Here is a 22678-nt window from a genome sequence, read left to right as displayed (position 1 = left end):
TTCAGCACTCTGTTATGTCTATTTTTTTACCCATCCTTTCATCTTCTTTATATTCTAGTCTATATCCTGAAATGCATTGTGCATCTGCAATAGCTCCAAATGAGGACACTTTATATTTTCAGCATATTGTCATTATTATTCATACTTATTGTTTGGAAGATGCCTTTATCCAAGGTGACTTGCTACATTTGATATACATCCATCCATCCATTATCCAACCCGCTATATCCTAACTACAGGGTCACGGGGGGGGATGTCTGCTGGAGCCAATCCCAGCCAACACAGGGCACAAGGCAGGAAACAAACCCTGGGCAGAGCGCCAGCCCACCGCAGGGCACACACTAGTGACAGTTTAGGATCGTCAATGCACCTAACTTGCATGTTTTTGGAGCACCTGGAGGAAACCCACTCAAACACGGGGAGAACATGCAAACTCCATGCAGGGAAGATTGGGAACTGCGAGGCAGCAGCACTACCCACTGCGCAACCGTGCCGTCCATTTGATATACAATTAGTTTGTTTTTTTTTTTTATTAATTGGAGCACAGGTGAAGTGACTTGCTCATGGTCACATGGTGTCAGTTTTCGGTTCAGAAAAAACATTGTGAGGGTTTAAATGTTAAAGTCTATAGCTTTAATCACTTTGCCACACTACCCTACTTAGTTTGTCATATCTACCTACGCACCCTATAATTAACTGGTCCTATGTCCAGTTTTAGCTTCTACGTAATGAGCAATGCTTCCTTGATTAGCAGTGCCTCCCCATGACCCTGAAGTGAATCAGCAGGTTAAAAATGGATAAGTGTATGTATTAATTTATCTTACTCTCATTTTTGTTGCATGCAGGTTTAATAAAAAAGCAATTGTGTTTGATACAAGGTTGAAGCATCTAAGAGTTGCAGTTTATAAAAAGAAGGCTATTATACTGTATATCAGGCTGATGTTATGTGTATTTTATGTTTTATTGTTGTGTTTGGCAAGACTCTGCTGGGCATACCAAGTAAGAATCTAGCCTGCATCCTACCATCTTTTCAGGGCCTCACCCATTTTGCTGTGGAAGAAACTCCAATTCATGATGAAGTGATTCTGTCCAGAATATGTTTTTCATAAGAAAATTATAAATAAATTTTGCGTTATGCTCAGAATGTTTTCTTAACTTTTGGTTTGGTAGACGCAGGAAGATAGAGGAATTGACTTTTTGTATAACATTTGGAATAAAATATTATAGGGAAGGGCAGCTGCAATTACAGCATTCTTTTACAAAATTTAAAACTATCTTAACTGGAGCAATAAATGCATTGTGCAAAAAAGAGAATCTGTAAGGGACTGACTGTATTAATGTGGGCCAGCTTTTCTTATTAAAAGAAGAGAGTGAAAATACAGATGAAACAGCAAATACCATCTAAAGCCAGAGAAGTATAGCATACAGAGAAAAGGCAATGGTTTAAGGGCTAATAACAGCTCTTAAGAGCAGGAGGTCAGTTTGTTATCCTTGTACCGTAGTGTCAGTCACAACTGTCTAGGAATGTTTGTAATGTTTAATAGTGCATATACATTTTGCCAAAGTGTAGTGTTTAAGTGAAAAATATACAGTCCGTTTAAAAAATCTTCCTTGTAATTTATGTGATGGGAGGTATGGTTACTTGTAACCAGTATTAGTCTGACTCAGTTCAATATTGTGTGGAGCCTGAGTCTGTCCCTGCAGCACTGGGTTTGAGGTGGGATTCAGGAACCAATCGTAGACAGGGTTTTGGTATATCAAAAAGCTATACACTTGATTAAACAGGACAGAATAATTAATCTTTTTAAAACTCAAAGAAATAGCAAAAAATGTAATCTTTACAGTCAAGTACTATTTAGATCGTTGGGTGGCACGGTAGTGCAGTGGTAGTGCTGTTCCATTGCATGGTTAACTTTCCGGATCCTCCCTGCATGTAGCTTGCATGTTCTCACCATAGACATAAGTTTTCACCAGGTTTTGTGGGTTTTCTCACACAGCCCAAAGACATGCAGATTAGGTGGACTGGTGTTGCTAAATTAGCCCCGAGGCATCTGTGTGTGTCTGGCCTGTGTTGGACTGACTCCCTGCCAGGGATTGTTCCTGCTTTGTGCCCTGTGCTTGCTGGAATAGGCTCCAATTAACCCTGTGGCCCTGGTCAGAGTAAAGCGTGCTTGGAAAACAGATGAATTTGGTATACAGTACTAGTAACATGTTTTTTATTACTGTATTTGCTTTCATTGGTAGCTGATGACAAAGTTCCGAAGGCTTCCAGGCGATTTCTTGTGCAGCTAAGCCTGAGCAGTATGAAATCAGCCAACATTAGTATCGGAAGGCCAGTGTTAATTTCCAGCAGCGGCAGTAGGCAAGAGGTAGGTAAATTATTTTTCTGTTTGTGCTGAGAATAAAAATTTGCATTGGAGTACAAGTAGTAAATTCCAGCAATGTTGCTAATAAAGATTTCTTGGTAAACTGACGTGCATGGTCTCAAGTCCTTTGCTTTATCACATTTAGAGTGGTCATGAAAAATATGAAAATGTCTGGACTATTTCAAACTTTTGACTGGAAGTGTGTGTGTCTGTATTGTATAGATATATAAAAATACACAACACACACTTCCAGTCAAAAGTTTAGAACTGTCCAGACATTTTCATGTTTTAGATAGAAAATGATACATTTTTTATCAAGGTCCCATTAAACTGATTTAAAATATAACCAAGACATTACTAATGTTGCAAATAGCCATTATTGCTTATAATGACTGATTCATTATTTACACGTGACTGCAATGCCCCAATATCAGCAGCCACTACTCAAGATTCCTTATGGTGACCTCTTTTAACTCATCCAGAATAAATCACATTTAAATGCTAATTGGTTATTAGAGGAGCCTGTGTAAATTTCTTACTACAGCCAGAACATATTATTCTGTTCATTAAATAAATAAATTTGTCTATTCATGACAGCACTACAGCTCCAAAATTAAAACCACAACAGAATAAAGTATGGTGAAAGTGAAGGGCTCTGAATACTTTCTGAATCCACTGCATATCGGTGTGGAAGTAACCATTTAATTTTGAAAGTATAGTTAAAGTATACAGAATGTTTTATAATTCATTTTTTTATATCGAGTCCAGCATTTTTTTGTCAGTATTGGCCAAAAACTGATGCTGTACCACGTCTTGTTATACAACAGGCTCAAGAGTAGTATGTTTTTTACTTTTAGATTGGATTTAAAGGAAAACATCTATAGAAAAACTTTAACATTCTTGGAGAACTTGACATTTCATTTGAAATGTACAAGAGCAGCACAGGTTTCTTTCCTCTGTTTACAGTCGAATTCCAGAAAATATAGCTCTGGATGTATTATTGTTTCTTTAGTCTGGTGAATTCAATGTAAAAGTCAGTGGCATAAGAGAATTAATAATAAATAATTTGTAACAAATATAAAATGACTGCTTTTTGCCACCTTGCTAAAAGAGGCAGGCACTTTGCATGTCTTGATTTAAAGGAGCATTAAGAGGTATGTTGGTCCTATGAAAAAAAGGATTATATTGCCTTAAGATCTTCTTACCATTGGTGTTGATTGGCATAATTCGGCCAAGCATTTTTCGGGTGACCTTGTTTTCTGAAACTTTTCTTGGAAATTCAGCTAATGCCTGGCTTAGATTAGCTTTTTTTCCCCTCGTGCCCTTTTATGTTTTCCGAGGCCAGTGTGACATGTCTGAGCTGTAGCATCTATGCGCAGAAATTTCACGAATGCATACTGTACTTTATGTACTCTAGCCCTCCACCCAGCATGTGTTCATATTAAATAAGAATAAAAAAAAAACTTATAGTATTTTCCTATTAGCTGACCATAATAAGAATTTTATAAGTACTGCCACCAAATATATAAAACTGGTTACTGGCTATGCAGCACCGCATTAACCTTGTGCTGCAACTCGAGTGAAAATAAGCCTTAAAGGAAAAGTCCAAAAACAGAAGACTCTGAAATAGTAATAATGTGTTTGTATTGCTATTCACAAGGCACTTTTTCTTGAAGGAACAACAACATGTGAAGTATCTGCACAGATATATGAGAAACAAAAAAATATATATTCTTTTACTTATTACTTGTTTGTGGTCATTTCTTGTATATTAGTTTTTTGTGGTTATTGCTATTTCTGCATCTTTTGATGTTTGAGACATGGTGGTGCATTGGTTAGCACTGTCGCCTCACAGCACAGGTCACATTTGTGGCCACAATAATTGGTCCAGTGTAGCTGGCAGATCCTTCCCTAGTCCTCAGGAACACTTAAAACACCATTGCATCATTATAATCCATTCAAAACTATTTCAGCTCCTCCTTCCCCATTGACTTTACTAAATACATTTTAGTGAAGTTTGGTAAAGCTCCCATACATTTCCATTATTTTTCCGAACTCGCAGCAAAGTGAATTCAGCAGAGTTTGCTCATCACCACTGGCCATGCAAAGCTCATTTAGGCAAAATAACAAAACCTCAAACTTGAAAACCTTGTACTTATGAAATAGATTTGCCATTGTGTTGCGTATTAATAAAATCTCTAAAAATGTAGTATTTAATTTCAGTCTTTCACAGTTCTACTTTCAAATATGTACTGCACATTTTAACATGTTTTTTGTTTACACAGTTCTTATTGTATTGTTGTTTTTTTTAGTCCCTTGCAATTTTATTTTTTTTGCAACTTTGATATGTTGGTCTTGGATCAGAAGTGAATTATGCACATTTTTATCACAAATATATTTTCACTTAATTCAGCAAACCACAATAAAACTTTTAAGTTTTCTTTTCAGAATTTTTTTTTCATAAAAGATAATAACATTGGGTGACATACACATCTGTATGTTTTATGATGCAAGAATCCCAGTTTTTACTATTCTGTTGTTAATCTTCTCAATTCAATATCATGAACATATTTACTTTTCCCTTATTATCATGTTGACAGCCACTCACTATAATTAAGGCAAAAGAATAGTTTTTTATCCTTTTGCCACTATGTTTCATTATGTATAAATTATTATGTATAAAAACGTAATCACACATGAACAGTATGAATTATCATGGCTGTAATTTTTCAGTTTGTTATTATCGGATGAGCTGTATAATATACTTATCTTGAAGTGCAACAAAGCATTATTCAAGTATACCATCACATCACATTGAGTACAATGTAAAGCAATTAAGACATGTTGCCTTGCTGCTTTTTATTAAGTCCATGCAGCCATTATTCCTTTAATATACTGTATATTTACTTCTTTAAATAGACATTTTTGGACTGTGATGTATCTTTTAATCCATCGTTAACAGGATGTCAATGTTTATATCTACTCTGTCTCATAAAGGTGTGCACAGCTTGGCCGGTTGAAAGCTTCCCTAGTGGGAAAATTGGAATAAATGGGGATACACAGAAGAGTCTTAAGGTTAACATTGGTGATGTTGTAATTGTTCAGCCTGTCACCGGTCCTGTACTGCAAGCTGAAAAAGTTCATTTAAAAATGAGGTAAGCAGTGCCCAAATTATTTTTTGTCTTTCCACTGTTAATCCTTTATGTTTGCTAAGGAAAAATAATGGCAAAATGTGTTGGTTTAGTACTTAAACTCCAGATGTGTCCAAGGCTGGAGTTTGTTTAGTATTGAGTGATCACACAAAATACGCAGAAGCTACTTCAGTAAGCTTCAGTATTCACAGTGTCCATAGACATTTTATAGAGCTTGTTGATGAATAAATTGCACTGTTGTTATATTGTGTGTGTGTGTTGTGTGTTGTGTTTTTGTGCATCCACCTTGCCTCCTTAGGCTGTTGTCTAATCTTGCAACAATAGATACTAAGGTAAATCCAGTCCCCATAGTTTAATTGTATTAAGTTGCCATTAAAAATGGATGAATGGATAATTATAAACAAACATGTTCTCTAAGTCCTAGGATATACAACAAAAGTGTTATTAAAACCTGTTTATCTTATCATCATTATTTTCAGAAAAACATGATAAAGGCCACAAATTTTTTGATTGTATTAAAAAAAATATTAAAGCTTGCTGAAACTTTCACCTGTAGGTTAGGACAGTATTTGACAGGAGAAGCATAGTTGAATTCATGGGAGAAAATAATAAGTATCTGCAAACAATAAGCCTATTATTATTTTCAACTACTTATATATAAGTAAACCGTTATTTATCTATACGTTAAATGCATGTTACAGACATTTTAAGACCATTTTGTATGTTTTCACTGCCATCTAGAGGAAGTATTTTGCAGTTGCTCTAATTTTTTTATTTATCAAAGTTGTACTTTTTTGGTTTAATGATAATATGAGAATTAATTCTGCTAAGAAATGTGCTAAGTTATGATTTAAAATAATAATATATGGTAATCTTTAAATTTCATACACAGGAAAAAGCTTGATTTTCAAAAAAGTGAGGAATTCACTGATTTTTTTCTAAGATGTACAGGTGAGTGTTACTTAATGGGTGTGTTGTTTCTACAGGGATAAGTGAAAAAATTTAATAAAAAAAATAGATAAAATCACACCCAATTTGTTAATAAAAGAATTTTTGTGCTTGCTTGCTAAGTTATGAATTGCATGCATTTTGACCTCTTATAATACTTGTGTTTCTTTTGTTTTACTTCTATATGTAAGTATTACATAGTGTAAATATCAATCTATATCTATTATTTCTTATAGGATAAATCAACATTTAGCTCTTTTAACAATTTACTACTGTTTTAATATTGTCAAAATTTTAAATGTGAAAAGAGTTTAAAACCAGTTTTTTCTACACAGACACTTTATTTTGTTACATTAAGCCTTAGGTGGGTTTCAGGAATTTAATTAACTAGACACAGGGTTTCTTTGTTCTTAACTGATAACAGTAGACACAGGTTGATTCCTGTTTTGCACCATATTCTACCTGATAATGGCTTAATTTCATCATGAAACTTATATTGGAATGAGCCTGGTAAAAATGAATTTTTGTTGAACTGTGCTACTGACTTTACTGTCTGTTTTGACTGTTATATCCCTATGTCTAAGTTATTTTTAATTAATTGGACCTTACTAATGTCATTGCAATTTCCTTTTTGAATAATATGATCTAAGTCTAGATCAGTTCATGATGGTACAAATGTACCATTTTGTTATGACTTCATGGCAACAATGACACAAAACAACAGTTAAAGTAAATTAACGTTCTCTGTAGCATTTAAGATATGAATTTTGAGCATTCTGTATTATAGAGTTTGTCTTGATAAGCATAATTTTTAATGCATATTCAAATGTCCTAGCTGTTTTTGGTACCATTTACAAACACTGGATTCCTAGAACTCTGTATCAAACCAGTATTCTTTAACCCTTTTATAATGTAAAATTTTAAAGTGCTCCTTTTAATCATGCATTACATTTATATTTTAGGTCTAAGGAATGCAGTTGCTGATAAAAGTGTGAATCTTGTCCAGTTTACTTTAACAAATGTATTTTTTTTTTCAGATCAGAAAATTGTTCTGCCTACAAATGTTTTAAATATAGTATTTTTTGGTCACCCTTGTAGTTTTGAAATAATTAAAATAAAGGGGATCGATGGCACAATGCTTGAAAAAAATCCTGATTACCTTTCAAATGACTTGGAAACCAATGTAACAGAAAAATCTAATTTTGATATAAGTGATGGGGACATATCACTTCGATTAAGTTATTTAAGTATTGACAATGATGAAAATGGACCATTAGCAAGCACACCCTGCAAGTTGGTTACACAAGATGAGGAATCTATGACTCTGAAAAATGGAGAAGATCCTAGTTTGTTTTGTGTTAAAACTGAAGAAGGCAGCAAGCCTGTCATTCAGAAAATGAATGAAATGCAGGGGCATCAAAAATCTGAGCTACCTGTGGGAGGAAGAGTTCCCAGCAGCACTTTTTATTACATATGTTCACTTACAGCCGTAAAATTTGAGGATCAGGACTTCAATAGCAAAAATAAAGAAGCCTTTCAGCCCAGAGTTACTTACAGTATGATTGGAGGACTAAAACATCAGTTAAATTCTATAAGAGAAGCCATTGAACTGCCCTTGAAGCATCCAGATGTGTTTAATATGTATGGTGAGTACTGGAATTTTTTTCATAATTATTGCAATAAAATGTAGAGGCTTCATAATTTAAAAAAATGAATTTTTGTCATAACTTTGGAAGAAAGTTTCCATTAAGGAGAAAAAGTTTGATTGGCAAGATGGTTGCACTGTCAGAGATCGAGGCTTCTCATTTAAAATGTGATTTAAACAGCATATCAGCATTTTAACCAATCAGACAGGCGTTCCGAAGCACAAGTACATTGGCAAATCAAAGGCACTTCCATCATATGACTAATTATAGGTGACTGTGCTGAACATGTTTTTAGGAGTTTAACAACATATTTTCAAGTGTGCATTTCTTTTTCCTGTATTTACAGTATCCTTCAGGAAAAAAAGGTATAAGTAATATTGACCCTTCACTATACACTATTTACATGCTTTAGTACCAAAATGAAGAGAATTGTTCGTAATTTGGCCTAATTTTGCTTTCAGTAGTGATGATGCTGATCAAAAATGCATAGTTTTCAATCAGTTGTAGTACTGCATTTAAAAATTTATATAGTCATCTAAAATCCAAACACATAGTCTAGTTGTGTAAATGAAAGTTAAGCAAGCTGCACCAAGTTTCAGTAACATTAGGTCCTCAACACATAACCCTTACCTGTTTATTCTCTAACGCCTGTCTGTATACACTAGGCTGTTGAAAGTAAAATCAGAATAACAGTAGTCATCATGATTTATTCTTTAAAAGACAACACTGTGATTAAAACTGTATAAAACAAAAGTTTTAAATAATGTTACAACCCCAGGGTAAGACACAACTTTTTTTTCCTACTGTATCTAGATAGTTTAGCATGCTGACATTGAATTAGTGCTCTCCCTGGCCTGGAGGGTTCAAAATAGCTGAACATCTGATTTGTCAAATATTGATTATTTTGAATTGAATTAGTCGGATTATTAAATAGTCTACTGGTGAAGATTAATAATGCTAGGAAGGTACTGTTGAGGAATGGCTGCATAAGCTCATTCACTGTAAAATCAGTCACATAGTACAGGGCATAATCTTAAAAACAATTAATAGGTTTACATTATAACAGATATATTTAGTTCTGTCCTGTGAAACATGGGATATGTGGTCAACATGGGCCTGAAGGGAAACAAGGTGGTTGGTTAAGGCCAAACTAGGGCTTGTAAATGTATAAGAAACATACTATTATCATGTTTTTTAAAATTTTATTTAGTAATGAATAACAATTTTTCCTCATCTTCACAAATGAAATTTTAGTTCACAGCTGCTGCCATATTTAACAAACACACTAACATCTTCTCCAGCAGCAGCAGCAAAAAAAAAAATTACTGCTGCAGTTAACCCATTTTTACACTGTTTTATGCAGGCTTGATTTATAAAAATATTTATATAGTACAGTTAAACTTGCACGTACTAATCAACGTGCAACACATTGCCAATCTTGGACGCCAGGAGTAGGTAGTATAATAAAAATTTCTGACTTCTATCCTTGTAGAATCTTAGATCACTGAGAAGTAGTAGAGTGATTAGTGTTGTTTATTTCCACGCACCAAGGGAGCTAGATTGGTAAATTAAAGTGAAACCTCATTGTTTCAGGCTGATTGAGCATGTTCAGCAAATGAGCTAGCTCATTGTTGTGTATGTGTAAGTTTGGCTTGCTACAGTACAGGATCAGTGTCTGGCATTTTTCCCCAGTGTGGTTCCCTCTGACCTTACATTTGAATAGGTTGGTTCAGAAAATGAATAGAGAATTTTGTCATTGGTGCCAGAAATGAATGATATGCATGAACAGACCTACAAGATGTGTGGACATAAACATTTTTTTTGCTTTTGCCTCCACAGAAATGTGCAAAAATTAAGATAATGTGCAGCATATAATTCACATGTGAAATTCATTTTATCATGATGTTATGTTTTTAAAAGGTTTCATATGTTTCATTATACTTATTCTGTTTCATAATTTAAAATATATATTTTCAATCATTGACAGGTGTTCCCCCTCCAAGGGGAGTCTTGTTGTATGGACCTCCTGGAACAGGGAAGACCATGATAGCCAGAGCAGTGGCTAATGAAATAGGTGCTTATATTGCTGTCATCAATGGGCCAGAAATCATGAGCAAGTATGTCTTTGTATTACAGCGTTAAATTTATCATTTGATATTTCTTTAGATATTAAATTTAGGTGCATTTAGCTTATGCATTATCTGTGAACAGGGACATTAAGTAGAACAAATAGCAAAAATTAATATGCCTAAGCAAATTCATGCATGTGAGTAATGCTTCTAAATGTAATGTATATCAGTGAAACTAGGTAGTAGGTAATTCAGCTCTGTTTCAAAGATTAGTGCACAGATACACCCATGTGTATTTTGCATTTTCATAATTTATCAATTTCACCTTTGATGCCTTAATGGTAAAGGAATAGTGTAATGCATTTTCAGGAGACTTGCCCATTCTTCACTTGCCTGTTGGAATTGGATATGGTTTCCTAAGGTAAATGAAAGTGAAATCTCATTGTTTCATGCTGATTGAGCATGTTCAGCAGATTAAATCACATATTTAAGATTGTGGGAATGAATGAAGAATGGTACTAAAACATCCTCTGAGAGCAACTTCTCCCAGCCATCCAAGAACAGTTTGGTGACGAACAATGCCTTTTCCAGCATGATGGAGCACCGTGCCATAAGGCAGAAGTGATAACTAAGTGGCTTAGGGAACAAAACATTTAAATTTTGGGTCTATGGCCAGGAAACTCTCCAGACCTTAATCCCATTGAGAACTTGTGGTCAATCCTCAAGAGGCGGATGGACAAACAAAACCCCACAAATTCTGACCAACTCCAAGCATTGCTTATGCAAGAATAGGCTGCCATTAGTCAGTATTTGGCCCAGAAGTTGATTGTCAGCATACCAGGGCGATTTTGCTGAGGTCTTGTAAAAGGCCAATACTGCAAATATTAACTCTTTGTATAAACTTAATGTAATTCTCAATAAAAGCATTTGAAACTTATGAAATGCTTGTAATTATACTTCAGTATACCATAGAAACATCTGACAAAAAGATCTAAAAACACCGAAGTAGCAACCTTTGTGAAAACCAATACTTGTGTCATTCTCAATCCTTTTGGCTACAACTGTGTATATATATATTATACACATATTTCATATTAGTGAAAGAACCCAGGTAAGAAGTCATCCTTTCTTCTGGCCAGGAATCCCTTTCTGTCTGTGTGGCATCTACAATATATATAACTAGACATTAAGCCCGTTACAATAATGGGCGCTAGAATAGTAGTGCATAAAGTAGTAGGAATAGTCTATATTAAATGGCAAGGACCTTGACCTCATTCTGTTTCTTGTCTTAATTTTTTTTTGTCAAAAATATTTTAGCAAGAAGCCTAAAGTAAAATAATAATAAAAATAAAATTGAAACGTATGACAATTCAGTAAGTTTAATTAATATTGCCTTAGTGTAAACCTTTGTAACAATCTGTAATACACAATATCTGAAGAAGATATTTAGGAAAAATTTTCAATTTTTTTACCTCATGAAATTTTTCTATAAAATTTCATTATAGACAACAATTCTTGTAAATATTCTGTCTGAGTTTGGCAAGAATTTGCCTTGTTCAGGACCATCTACAACCTTGACAATAATATCTGGATAACTTCTAACTCTTGATAATGCAACATATAACTGACCATGGCTGAATACTGGTTCTGGCAAGTAAATGCCAACTTTTTGTAAGGTTTGCTCTTCTGAGTCTCTCTCTTTTAGCGTTTTTCCGACGCTCATTTTATTTTTTTCAATCGATCTATTTGTTCGTAATTTTTTTTTTGTCTTTCAGCCTTTCTTTTGTTGATGTTTACTTGTTGAGCTGACCGTTCTTCCAGGAGATGTTACTTATATAGGATTTGATTGTCTGTGTCTTTTGTCCTACTTGACGTGTCCTTTTTTTTTTGGGTGGCATTTTGTTAGTAGATATGCCTGTAATATTTTCTCTTACAGTAATACTGGCTTGTATGTGGCTGTAATATGCGTCAGCGTATTGTGTGCCTTTAAATTTCTCTCGCAGTAATACTGGTTTGTATTTCCGTAAAATGCCTGTAATTTTCTCTGACAGTAATACTGGCTTTGATGTCCATTATATGACTTTAATTTTCTGTCATAACAGTGGGCAATCAGCAGAGTGTCCCCAGCAACTGATGTAATGTGTGGCATGCAGTTGATAATCGTGACTGTGTCGTCTCCCCAGCAAGTACTGTGCAGTTCCCCAGCAAGTATTTTAATCTGTGCTGGCGTGTAGCTGATTATTGTATGTGTGGCGTCTCCCCAGCAATGGATTTTATGTGCGTGGCCACGACTACCTAATCAGCACTCTCCCAGCAATTATGTCTTTTATTTGCTTATTATGCGCTGCCATGGATAGGCCATTCACTGTGTGCCCAGCTTTGAGTGTGTGTGCTTTATTTGCTTATTATGCGCTGCCACGGATAGGCCATTCACTGTGTGCCCAGCTTCGAGTGTGTGTGCGACCAAGGTGCCGTGCGCATGGGCGGTGCACGGTGCGATGTGCGTCGTGGCCCTGCACATGCGCACTTCACCCACACAGGGCTTTTATTAAAGAGGATCATGCGCTGCCGCGGCAAGGCCATTCACTGTTTGGCCAGCTTCCAGTGTGTGTGCTTTATTTGTTTATTATGCGCTGCCGCGGATAGGCCATTCACTGTGTGCCCAGCTTCGAGTGTGTCTGCGACCAAGGTACTGTGCGCATGGTGCACGGTGCAATGTGCGTCGCGGCCCTGCACATGCGCACTTAGCCAGAAGACACACACACGGACACCTGGACACACACAGGGCTTTTATTAAAGAGGATAAAGAATGCACCCATCTATACTGCAAATCTTAATTTTAACATGGAAAGTCTAAACAGTCAATTTACCTGTTTTCTAATACTTCATATTTTAGGAGTATGAGTCTTGCTGCTTTTTACTTTTCATTCTTCAAGGAGAAGAAGCAGACAGTTGCTTCATCATTGTTGTGTTATTAGGAAATCTTGTATTGTTGTTATGGAATACTTCGATTTTGCTTTGTAAGCTTATTATTGTTGTACTTACATAAATGTAAAAGGTCTAGTTTTATGTTGTTGCTATTTTTTTTTTTATATATAAGTAATTAACAGTGCATTTTCCAAAACTCGTGCTGCTTGTTTTTGTGTTAGGTCAGTCTTGTGACAGAAAGTCCTATAATATAGATGTTAAAGCCGAGGTACAGACATTTTGGCTTTATGTACTGTGTCATTTCCCTCAAATGATTGCAACTGCATCTATATATGAAATGTAAATAATGCATTTTTATTGTTAACTTTTCCATAGCTGATGTTAATTAACATTTAGTTATTTGTTGCTGGAGGAGGTTGGTGGAATTTTACCATTTGGTAACATCCTTAGAGTAACAGCAGGCATAGCTTTGTTTTTTTATTTTTTTCCCTGGGGAATTAGTGGTAGGTAGCATGAGTCAGCTGGTGCTCAAGTGATTGCAGACTGACATACTTTGGATGCTTTCAGAAGTGTTTTATGCATCACATTCTCTGTCAGGTTTTTATTTATTTTACTTTGGAAAGTGCCATAGAACAAAAGTTCTGTTTAATCAACTAGAGAGATAGATGGATGCAGATAACATGTTCTCCTATGGGAAGCTAAATATTTTTTTCTGTGATCATAAGAGTGAGGCAAGAGAGTTTCAGGGATCGAGGTTCTCACCACCATCCTTACCATTGTACCTTTATATTTTACCTTGAATTGTAAAGTCTCTACTACCCAAGAGATTTTGATGTTAATGGGATATACTCCGTCACTACATTTCCTTATTTGTCTGACGGCTTTATCTAGGGCAGATTACAACATTTATTGGTACTATTGGTTGCATCTTTTTTTGGTTTTCCAATTGGAGCACAGGCAGGTCAAGTGACTTGCTCATGGTCACACAGTGTCAGTAGCAGGAAGTGAACCCACAAACTCAGGCTTTGCAGTCCAAAGCCTTAACCACTGTGCCACACTGCCTATTCATTATAGTGATCCCTCGCTATATCGCGCTTCGACTTTCGCAGCTTCACTCCATCGCAGATTTTAAATGTAAGCATATCTAAATATAGATCACGAATTTTCCGCTGGTTCGCGGATTTCTGAGGACAATGGGTCTTTTAATCTATGGTACATGCTTCCTCAGTTTGTTTGCCCAGTTGATTTCATACAAGGGGCGCTATTGGCGGATGGCTTAGAAGCTACCCAATCAAAGCATGTGTTACGTATTAACTAAAACTCAATGATATACGATATGCTTCCCGCGCGGTGCTTGATTGTTTGCTTTTCTCTGTCTCTCTCACTCTCTCTGACATTCTCTGCCAGAGAGAAGGGGGTGTGAGCAGAGGGGCTGTTTGCACAGAGGCTGTTTGCCTAGAGGATACGGACACTCCTCTGAAAAATGCCGCTTTATCACGGTGCTTCGGCATACTTAAAAGCCCAAAAGCACGTATTGATTTTTTGATTGTTTGCTTTTCTCTTGTGCTCTCTCTCTGACATTCTCAGCTCCTGACACGCATTCCTTTGAATAGAAGATATATTTGCATTCTTTTAATTGTGAGAAAGAACTGTCATCTCTGTCTTGTCATGGAGCACAGTTTAAACTTTTAACTAAAGGGTGTTATTTCATGTCTAGAGGGCTCTAACAATGTTAACAGTGTGGGAGAGTTTATAAGGGCTTAAAATATATAAAAATAACCATACAAACATAGGGTTTTACTTCGCGGATTTTCATCTATCGTGGGGGGTTCTGTAACGCAACCCCCGCGATCGAGGAGGGATTACTGTATTCGTGAAGCAGTCAGAAGAATAATACCTCATTATTTGTATGTTAATGGTACGATTACCTCAGAAGTAAGTTTTATTCTGCTTTTAGTTATTTTTGTAATCATATTAATATAATACATACTGTAGACATTTGAATATCTTCCTTGATCAAATATTGAAAACAATTCACACATCTTTCTCAATATTTTTATTAAAACTTTCCTCTAGGCATGCATTAATCTTTCCCAGTTTGTAAGCAAATTAAATGTTTGAATTTGAAATGTGGACTGAATCACCATACTACCGACTGACAATTGCATTGTCACACAGACATGCTGTAATTTTATAGGACAATCAATACAAACTTTACTGAATGCAGGAGAAACACTGGCAAGATTCTTGGTAGTATGTTTCTTGCATTGTGTGATTCTGCAGAACTGTGTTCTTTATTGCATCTTCCTTAGCTTTGGACAGAATGTTTCAGAGAGAAGTTATTTTTTTTCTCATGTGCAGGTTTTTTCAGGTTTTCTAATTGTTTGCTATGAAGAAATGGTATTTTGTATAACAAGGCTCACAGATGTCATTTGCACTCAGAATACTTAGCCCATTGCAGTAGTAAACAGACAGTACTGTGTATCCCATTGTTAGTATTATTGTTGTTTGATAGAAGAGTTATCACAGGGTCTTGTGAATTATGAAGGCATATTAACAATAGTGTGTCAGCTGATGATGCAAAAATGCAAAGATTATGGATAATGGGTTTTCAAGTAGATTAACATCATAGATCTTAAATTTTTGTTTGTGATTTGCATTAGTCTTTTTTCATATACCACTGTGTTATTGTTAAAAGAATATTGGTTATAGAATATGTTAACAGGTTATACTTCACTGTTTGTATCATGTTCAAAATTACATCTCTGTATATATAAAATCCAACATCTATCTATCTGTCTGTATGTCTGTCTGCTTTTCACGAGAACTACTTAACGGATTTAGATCAGGTTTTTTCCTATAATTTGCTTGAACATTCCGGTTGATTTTGTGACTTCTCTCATTGCGATATGTATCATAGTTTGCCTGCCAAACAGATTTATTTGCGCGAATGGAAGAAACCTTGGGAAAGGCAGTTCAAAGAGACACCCCTTTCCAGGTAGGTTGGGCGTGCAATGGGTGTCAAAAAGAAGGGGGTCAATATAGGACTGGGCGATTTTGCCTAAAAAAAAAATCTTCGATTTTTAAAGAAAAATTCGAGTTTCGATTCGATTTTCGATTTTTTTCCAATGCACTTAAAAAATGGCTGCAGACATCAGATATAGTGTCAAAAGTGCAACTTTATTGCTATGATTGTCCTCAAGAGTTAAAATGCGTAGAATCCCAAAACAAAAAGTAAATGAGGCTCTGTCATTCAACAATTTCAAGCTTTAACCCAGGTTTAAGCAAAAGTGCAACAGCTTCACAGTAGCTTAAATTTTCTGTTCAAGAAATCAGATAATTACAAATGTTGTAACATATAACATTACAATTAAAAAAAATAAACTCTTCTCAGTATAGTGTGAATATAAAAAATGAAACATGCCTGTGGCAGACATATAGCCTGCTCAAAGAATGAACAAATGTAAACTTTTATCTATAACAACAAAACACGTGCTTGTTAGATCTCTGAAACATTGTGCATGCTCATTCTAAACATTTTTTGCAAGAAAGATGAGCCTGTCCACAACCTCTGGCTTAAGGCAGGCCCGGTTGCAGGTAACTATTCCCCCACCCACACTAAATACCCTCTCTGAGGGGCACTAGTGGCTGGAATAGAAAGATATTTTTTAGCCAGTAAGCTTAGCCTTGGAAAGTTGGGCTGATGCAGCTTCCACCTTTCAAGAGGATCTGTGTCTGGCTCTATGTCTGGAATAAGGAAATACGTTGCAAGCTCAGTCTCAATTTTTGTTTTCTCAGATTGTGGGTGTGGCGTGGTGGATGGTGCACTGTTTTTAAAGAAGGCACCCAGAGTCATTTTCTTTTTTGGTGGAGTGTTCTCTTGAACAGCTGAGGGACCAGCTTCCTCTGTGGTAGAGTTGCAGAGAGCAGAGATCTCAGACACCAATCTTTTTTTGACAACTTCCAGTTTGCTTGCATCAATGTAGGTTGTACGGATCCTCGGGTCTAAAAGTGTGGCCATGTCCAAAAGTTCCTCTTTCTCCAAATCACAGTATTTACTTTCGAGGTAACGCATGATATTAGCTTTGATTGTTTTTGTTAGCTCCAAATCTTTCTCCTCTGGCAGGAGGAGACTTGTTTTAAACAAATGCAGCACTGGTTTGATGCATGACACACTGACATATGATTCCCCTGACAGTGCATCAGTGAAGTCCTGGAGAGGTTTTACTGCTTTGTTGGTGGCTTCTAATACTTCCAAATCCTGCCACGTGGGAACAAGATGACGCGTTTTCTTGTCCTCATCCAGGACACGAGTTATTGCCTTCTCTTGTTCAAGAAAGCGCTCAATCATCTTTTGACGAGACCCCCAACGTGTTGGGGATTCTGAGATCAAAAGATGCTGGGGAAGTCCAAGCTCAGCCTGCACCTCTGTCATGTCTCGCCTTTTTTTCCAGCTGTAGGAGAAGGCTGATACAGCTTTTTTGCAGACCCCTATGGCCCGATCGATCCTTGGATCCTTCACACCATTCTCTGTCATAAATGTGAAAAGATATTTAGTATATTTTTTGTCACTCCAAGCTTAAACTATATATTTGATTATGTGAGTTTTCAAAATTGTTTTGTACTTTTATCACAATTTTAATAGCTGTAACACAGTTTAATACATAATGTATAATGAATGCAGATTAAGTAAAAGTCAGGTTTATTTATGTAACCCAGTCTATGTGTGTAAACCAGTTGAAATATATACCATGTTCTGGCTATTAAATTATAAGCAAACAGTACTTCACAATGTGCAAGTATGTGCACCTATTTATTCTTACACCAACTCTTACCTATAGCGTTGTGGAGTCTGTGGCCAAAACACTGCAAGCTGGGCCAGTTGTTTTCCTTAAGGGCTTTTATGATGTTGGTGCCACTATCAGTTGTCATGCAGATGAGTCGTTTCTCCGAAAGTCCCCAGGAGCTGAGAGCGTCTTTTAAGCCATGGGCAATTATGTCACCAGTGTGGTTGTCGGGGAAATACGCTGTCTGAAGGCAGATGCTGCGCAGAGTCCAACTAGTGTTGATGCAGTGAACCGTCAGACTCAGATATGGCTGCATCGTTCGGCTGGACCACAGGTCCGTTGTGGCTGAGTAAAACTGCATCTCCTCCAGCTCACTGCGGATCTTTTCCGGAGTTGTACTGTACAGGTGAGGCAGCGCTACATCGGCGAAATACTTGCGACTGGGGACAACGTACCACGCATCTAATACTTTCAGCATGTGATTAAAGCCTCGCTTTTCGACAGAATAACTTGGCAGCATGTCTGTGGCAATATAAAACGTGATCGCCTCTGTAATCGCTTTCCATCACGCTCCATTCTTATCATAAGGTACACAGTTTGTAAAGCTCTCTGGAAGTGTAGTTTGCTTTTTAGCAGGTGTGCTAGAGGAGCCGTTTGCCACGGAGTCGGCTGCACTTCTCCCATTCTTCGGGATGTTTATTTCTCAGGTGCTGGAAAAGATTTGTTGTACTGCTGCTTCCAGTAGCAACAGCCTTAAAACATATTTTGCAGCAAGGCTTCTTCTGTGTTTCGTCTGCTGCATCAAAACCAAACCAGTTCCAAATTACGGAATTACCTGTGCCTTTCTTTGGAAGTAGTTCTCTGCTACACGCTGCCATGCTGTTTTGACTGTGTTAGGCGGGGCGGGGGCTGGCTCATATCGCGCTACGGTAACCAACAAGGATGAAATGCGGAAAAGTCCGAAAAAACTATTGTGGCAAAAAACTCGAGTTTGCAAAATAAAAATCGCTTTAAACTATAAAATCGATAAATCGATGAAATCGATTTTTTGCCCAGCCCTAGGTCAATACAATACAGTACAATACACAGAACAGAACAAATCCTCAATACAGTATAACAATAAATATTTTTGAAGTACGGAGTAGAATGTAACAGTAGATGATATACATAATATCATTTGGATTGAGTCCTGGAGACCTCATCCATCAAGCTGCCTCCCCCATTTTGCCATTCCACAGCTGAAATAGTGCTAATAAAAGGACTCCTCTTTCCAATGATTCCTGTGAAACTCCATCAGGGATGATTTTACCTTAGGCAGGCAAAACAACTTGGCAGGTGGGCCGTGGCACCATGTTCCACATTTGAGTATCGAGAAGAGAAACCGAATAGGTATGGGTTAGTATCCAGTTATAACTATCATGTTGCTTATGTTTTAGTGCTAATGAATAACAACAGAGATGCAGTCTGTACAGTTAATCAGCAGCTCTAGTCCGGATATGCTAAACTGAAGTAGAGAGTCTTCAGCCGGGATTTAAAAGCTGAGACCAAAGGGACATTTCTTATAGTAGCAGGCAGACCATTCAACAGTTTAGAGGCCCTGTAACTAAAAGCTCGACTTACAACTGTTATTTTATTAATTCTTGGAATCATAAGCAGACCGGCATCTTGAGATCTTAATGTGCGCTCTGGTTTGTAAGTCATGATAAGTTCAGACAAGTAAGCCAGACCTTGGCCATTTAATGCTTTATATGTTAAAAGGAGGATTTTGAAATCTGCCCTAAACTTAACCTGGAGCCAGTGTAAGGATTTAAGAACTGGAGTTATGTGTTCGTATTTTCCTGTTCATGTAATAATTCTTGCAGCAGCATTTTGGATTAACTGGAGGTTGTATAAAGAACAGTTTGAACATCCAGTGAACACCGCATTGTAGTAGTCAATCCTACTAGAAATAAATGCATGAATTAATTTCTCAGAATCCTATTTATGTAGAAAGCGCCTTAATTTCCCAACTTATTTAAGATGGAAAAAACATGATTTGGACAACTTTGTAATATGCACTTTAAATGACATGCTAGAGTCATAGATAACTCCTAGATTGCGGGCTGATTCAGTAAAATTAATGGTGATTCCAACTGAGTTAAATGATGACAGAATATTGTTGTGATCAGCGTCATTCCCAACAATTAACATCTCTGTTTTATCTGTGTTTAAAGACAAGTAGTTCTCATCCATCCACTCCTTTAATTCACTAACACAACTAATTAATGACAGCATCGGAGAAACATCATTTGATCTAAATGAAAGGTATAACAGGATGTCATCTGTATACGAATGAAAATTAACATAATGTTTCCTAATGATAGATCCCAGTGGAAGCTTGTAAATTGAGAATAGTGAAGGTCCCAGTACTAAGCCCTGCGGGACACCATATCTCACTTCTGTGTATGATGATGGAGTACTGTCAGCACATTTCTGTACATATTGGAAACGATTTGATGAGTAAGAACTAAACCAAGTGCCTGTAAGTCCAATATCATTTTCTAGCCTGTGCAGTAAAGTAGAATGGTCAGTGGTGTCTCATGCTGCAATTAAGTCTAACAACATAATTACAGTGGAGTTTCCTTCATCAGAGGATATCAGAATGTCGTTTACAACCCGCATTCGTGCAGTTTCTGTACTATGACCAGTGCGGAAACCAGATTGGAATTTTCTCAAATAAATTGTAATACGTAAGGTGTGACTAAAGCTGATTGGCGACTACTTTTTCTAGTATTTTAGAGAGAAAGGGTAAATTTGAAATAGGCCTATAATTATTTAGTATGTGTGGGTCTAGGTCTGACTTTTTAAGTAATGGTTTAATGACTGACACTTTTAGTGCATCAGGTACTGTGCCATGCAATAATGAACTATTGATAATGGTTAGAATAGGCGCTGCACTTTTTACTAGTCTTGTTGGCACTGGATTTAGGGAACAAGTAGATCTTTCCTGCCTTACAGGCGAGACCTCTGTTTTATTGTTTAGGCTGCCAAGTATTTTAGGTTCACTTTTAGCACAAGTGAAGCTGAAATTTGTTTACTTGTCCAGTACTTTGTTTACTTGTTCAGTACTTCAACGACATACTGCTTTTTTGTTATACCTCATCACTATTATAGAGGTGCAGAGATCTGAGTGAGTGAGGCAGACCTGACAATCAAATTATGTGGTTTACTTTTATGGATATTCATTGGTTTTATTTTGGACCTTCTTGTGTTTCTGGGTAGGTTATTTAATTTATTCATAGAAGAGCTACGAGCCTGTCATGGCCTTCAGTTCTGCAATTTTGCAAATAATAAGGCTTAGTCTATGTTAAGATTTATCTTTCTTCCTCATTGTATATTTTCTGCACTAGTCTGCTAGTTTCGAAAACTATTCTGAAAATAATGATAACAGCAAAGAAGTTTATTAAAAGTAAAAATATTATAACATTGGTGACTGGACCTGAGAGAAAGAGGGAGAGAGACAGACACAGAGAGAGAGACACGCCTTATAGACTGCTTGCGTCAGGGTAATTAAAACAAACTCCTCTATTGTGATACAATTTTTGTCAAAAATCTCCCAGCCTTGGTGTGTCGTCCCCAGGCAATTTCTGTCATTGTATGAATCAGTTCAAGGCACTGGAGTGTGAGACAGAGCTTTGACCTCAAACCCCATGGGTATGTATTGGCACAGGTGGTGAGCACACAATTGGAGAGCGGGATTGGGTGAATGAGATAAGAGCGGAGATTCTGTTGAGGAGCAATGTAAGATGGTGCAGTAGAACTAAAATGCAGCCTAGCATGGAGACTCAAGTTATACACTGTCTTCCAATTAATTACTAAGCCCAATCATACTTAGCTTCTAAGATCATATTAGATTGGCTGTGTTCAGGCTGGTTTGAATGTAAGCATTAGACTGCCGTATAACTAACCGTCCTTTTTAAGCCCAATCCACTGGATTAGGGCTAATAACTACATCACTAGTCTATGACTACATTGATACAGGACTATTTTCATGCAACAATTGAATTACATTTTCAGTTATGTTTATTTAAAACTGTGCAAGGCAATTTAAAGACAATCTTCAGAATTGAAATTGATTTTTTTTTTTTTTAAGATTCTGAACCTTGCCAGGAATGCCATGGACCTCCAGGGGTTATAGCACCCATCTTAGAAAAACACTACACTGTATCATTAGTGCAGTTTGCATTAGCATTGTATTTCCCACTCAACTGCTTATTTCTCATTTCTTAATATCAGGACTTTTTGTTCTACATTCATTTTTGTTACACTGTACAGGATTTACTCACTTTCACTGCAGCATCCATTTTAGAACATTGACTTTTTTATGTTATCTAGTGGAGAAATGAGAGTCTTCTCAAGGGATTCTAACATAGTTTTTATTGAGATGATTATTTATAGTGCGGCTGGGGGCGGTACCCAGCTGGGACACCCGGAAGGTCGAAGGAGAGATTACACCTCCTCTGGACCACGAGGGGGCGACTGCCCTGGTGGCTATGGGGACCATGGGAAAGGAGCATGGAAGGTCAACCCTATAGGGGCCCGTGGTCACCTCCAGGGGGTGCCTGAATGCCTGGAGAGCCCTGGTCCTCAGCACTTCCACCACACCAGGGAGTGCCAGCAGAAGCTCATTGGGTGGCACCTGGAGCACGTCCGGGTTAAGATAAAAGGGGCCGCTTTCCCTCCATTTGATAGCGGGAGTCGGGTGGAAGAGGACGAAGCCTGGAGGAGAGGAGAGGAGAGGAG

The 22678-nt window shown here is 36.9% G+C and overlaps 1 protein-coding gene across 3 annotated transcripts in view; it reads left to right on the top strand.

Annotated features, from left to right (window-relative positions):
* Nucleotides 1-22678, top strand: part of spata5 (spermatogenesis associated 5) — a 389131-nt gene that overhangs the window by 1251 nt on the left and 365202 nt on the right. For 2 of the 3 annotated variants that reach the window (XM_039751220.1, XM_039751222.1), the window contains exons 2-6: nucleotides 2245-2369; nucleotides 5364-5521; nucleotides 6411-6469; nucleotides 7504-8112; nucleotides 10100-10229. In XM_039751220.1, coding sequence (XP_039607154.1) covers nucleotides 2245-2369; nucleotides 5364-5521; nucleotides 6411-6469; nucleotides 7504-8112; nucleotides 10100-10229 — 1081 coding nt within the window. Of the gene's footprint in view, nucleotides 1-778; nucleotides 804-2244; nucleotides 2370-5363; nucleotides 5522-6410; nucleotides 6470-7503; nucleotides 8113-10099; nucleotides 10230-22678 lie in introns of those variants that run through there. The other variant, XM_039751221.1, reaches the window with a different exon arrangement.

This window comes from Polypterus senegalus, chromosome 4 (assembly GCF_016835505.1).
Source record: "Polypterus senegalus isolate Bchr_013 chromosome 4, ASM1683550v1, whole genome shotgun sequence".
NCBI classification, from domain to species: domain Eukaryota; kingdom Metazoa; phylum Chordata; class Cladistia; order Polypteriformes; family Polypteridae; genus Polypterus; species Polypterus senegalus.
The sequence above is the reverse complement of the archived record's forward strand: the minus strand, read 5'-3'. Positions and strand labels throughout refer to the sequence as shown.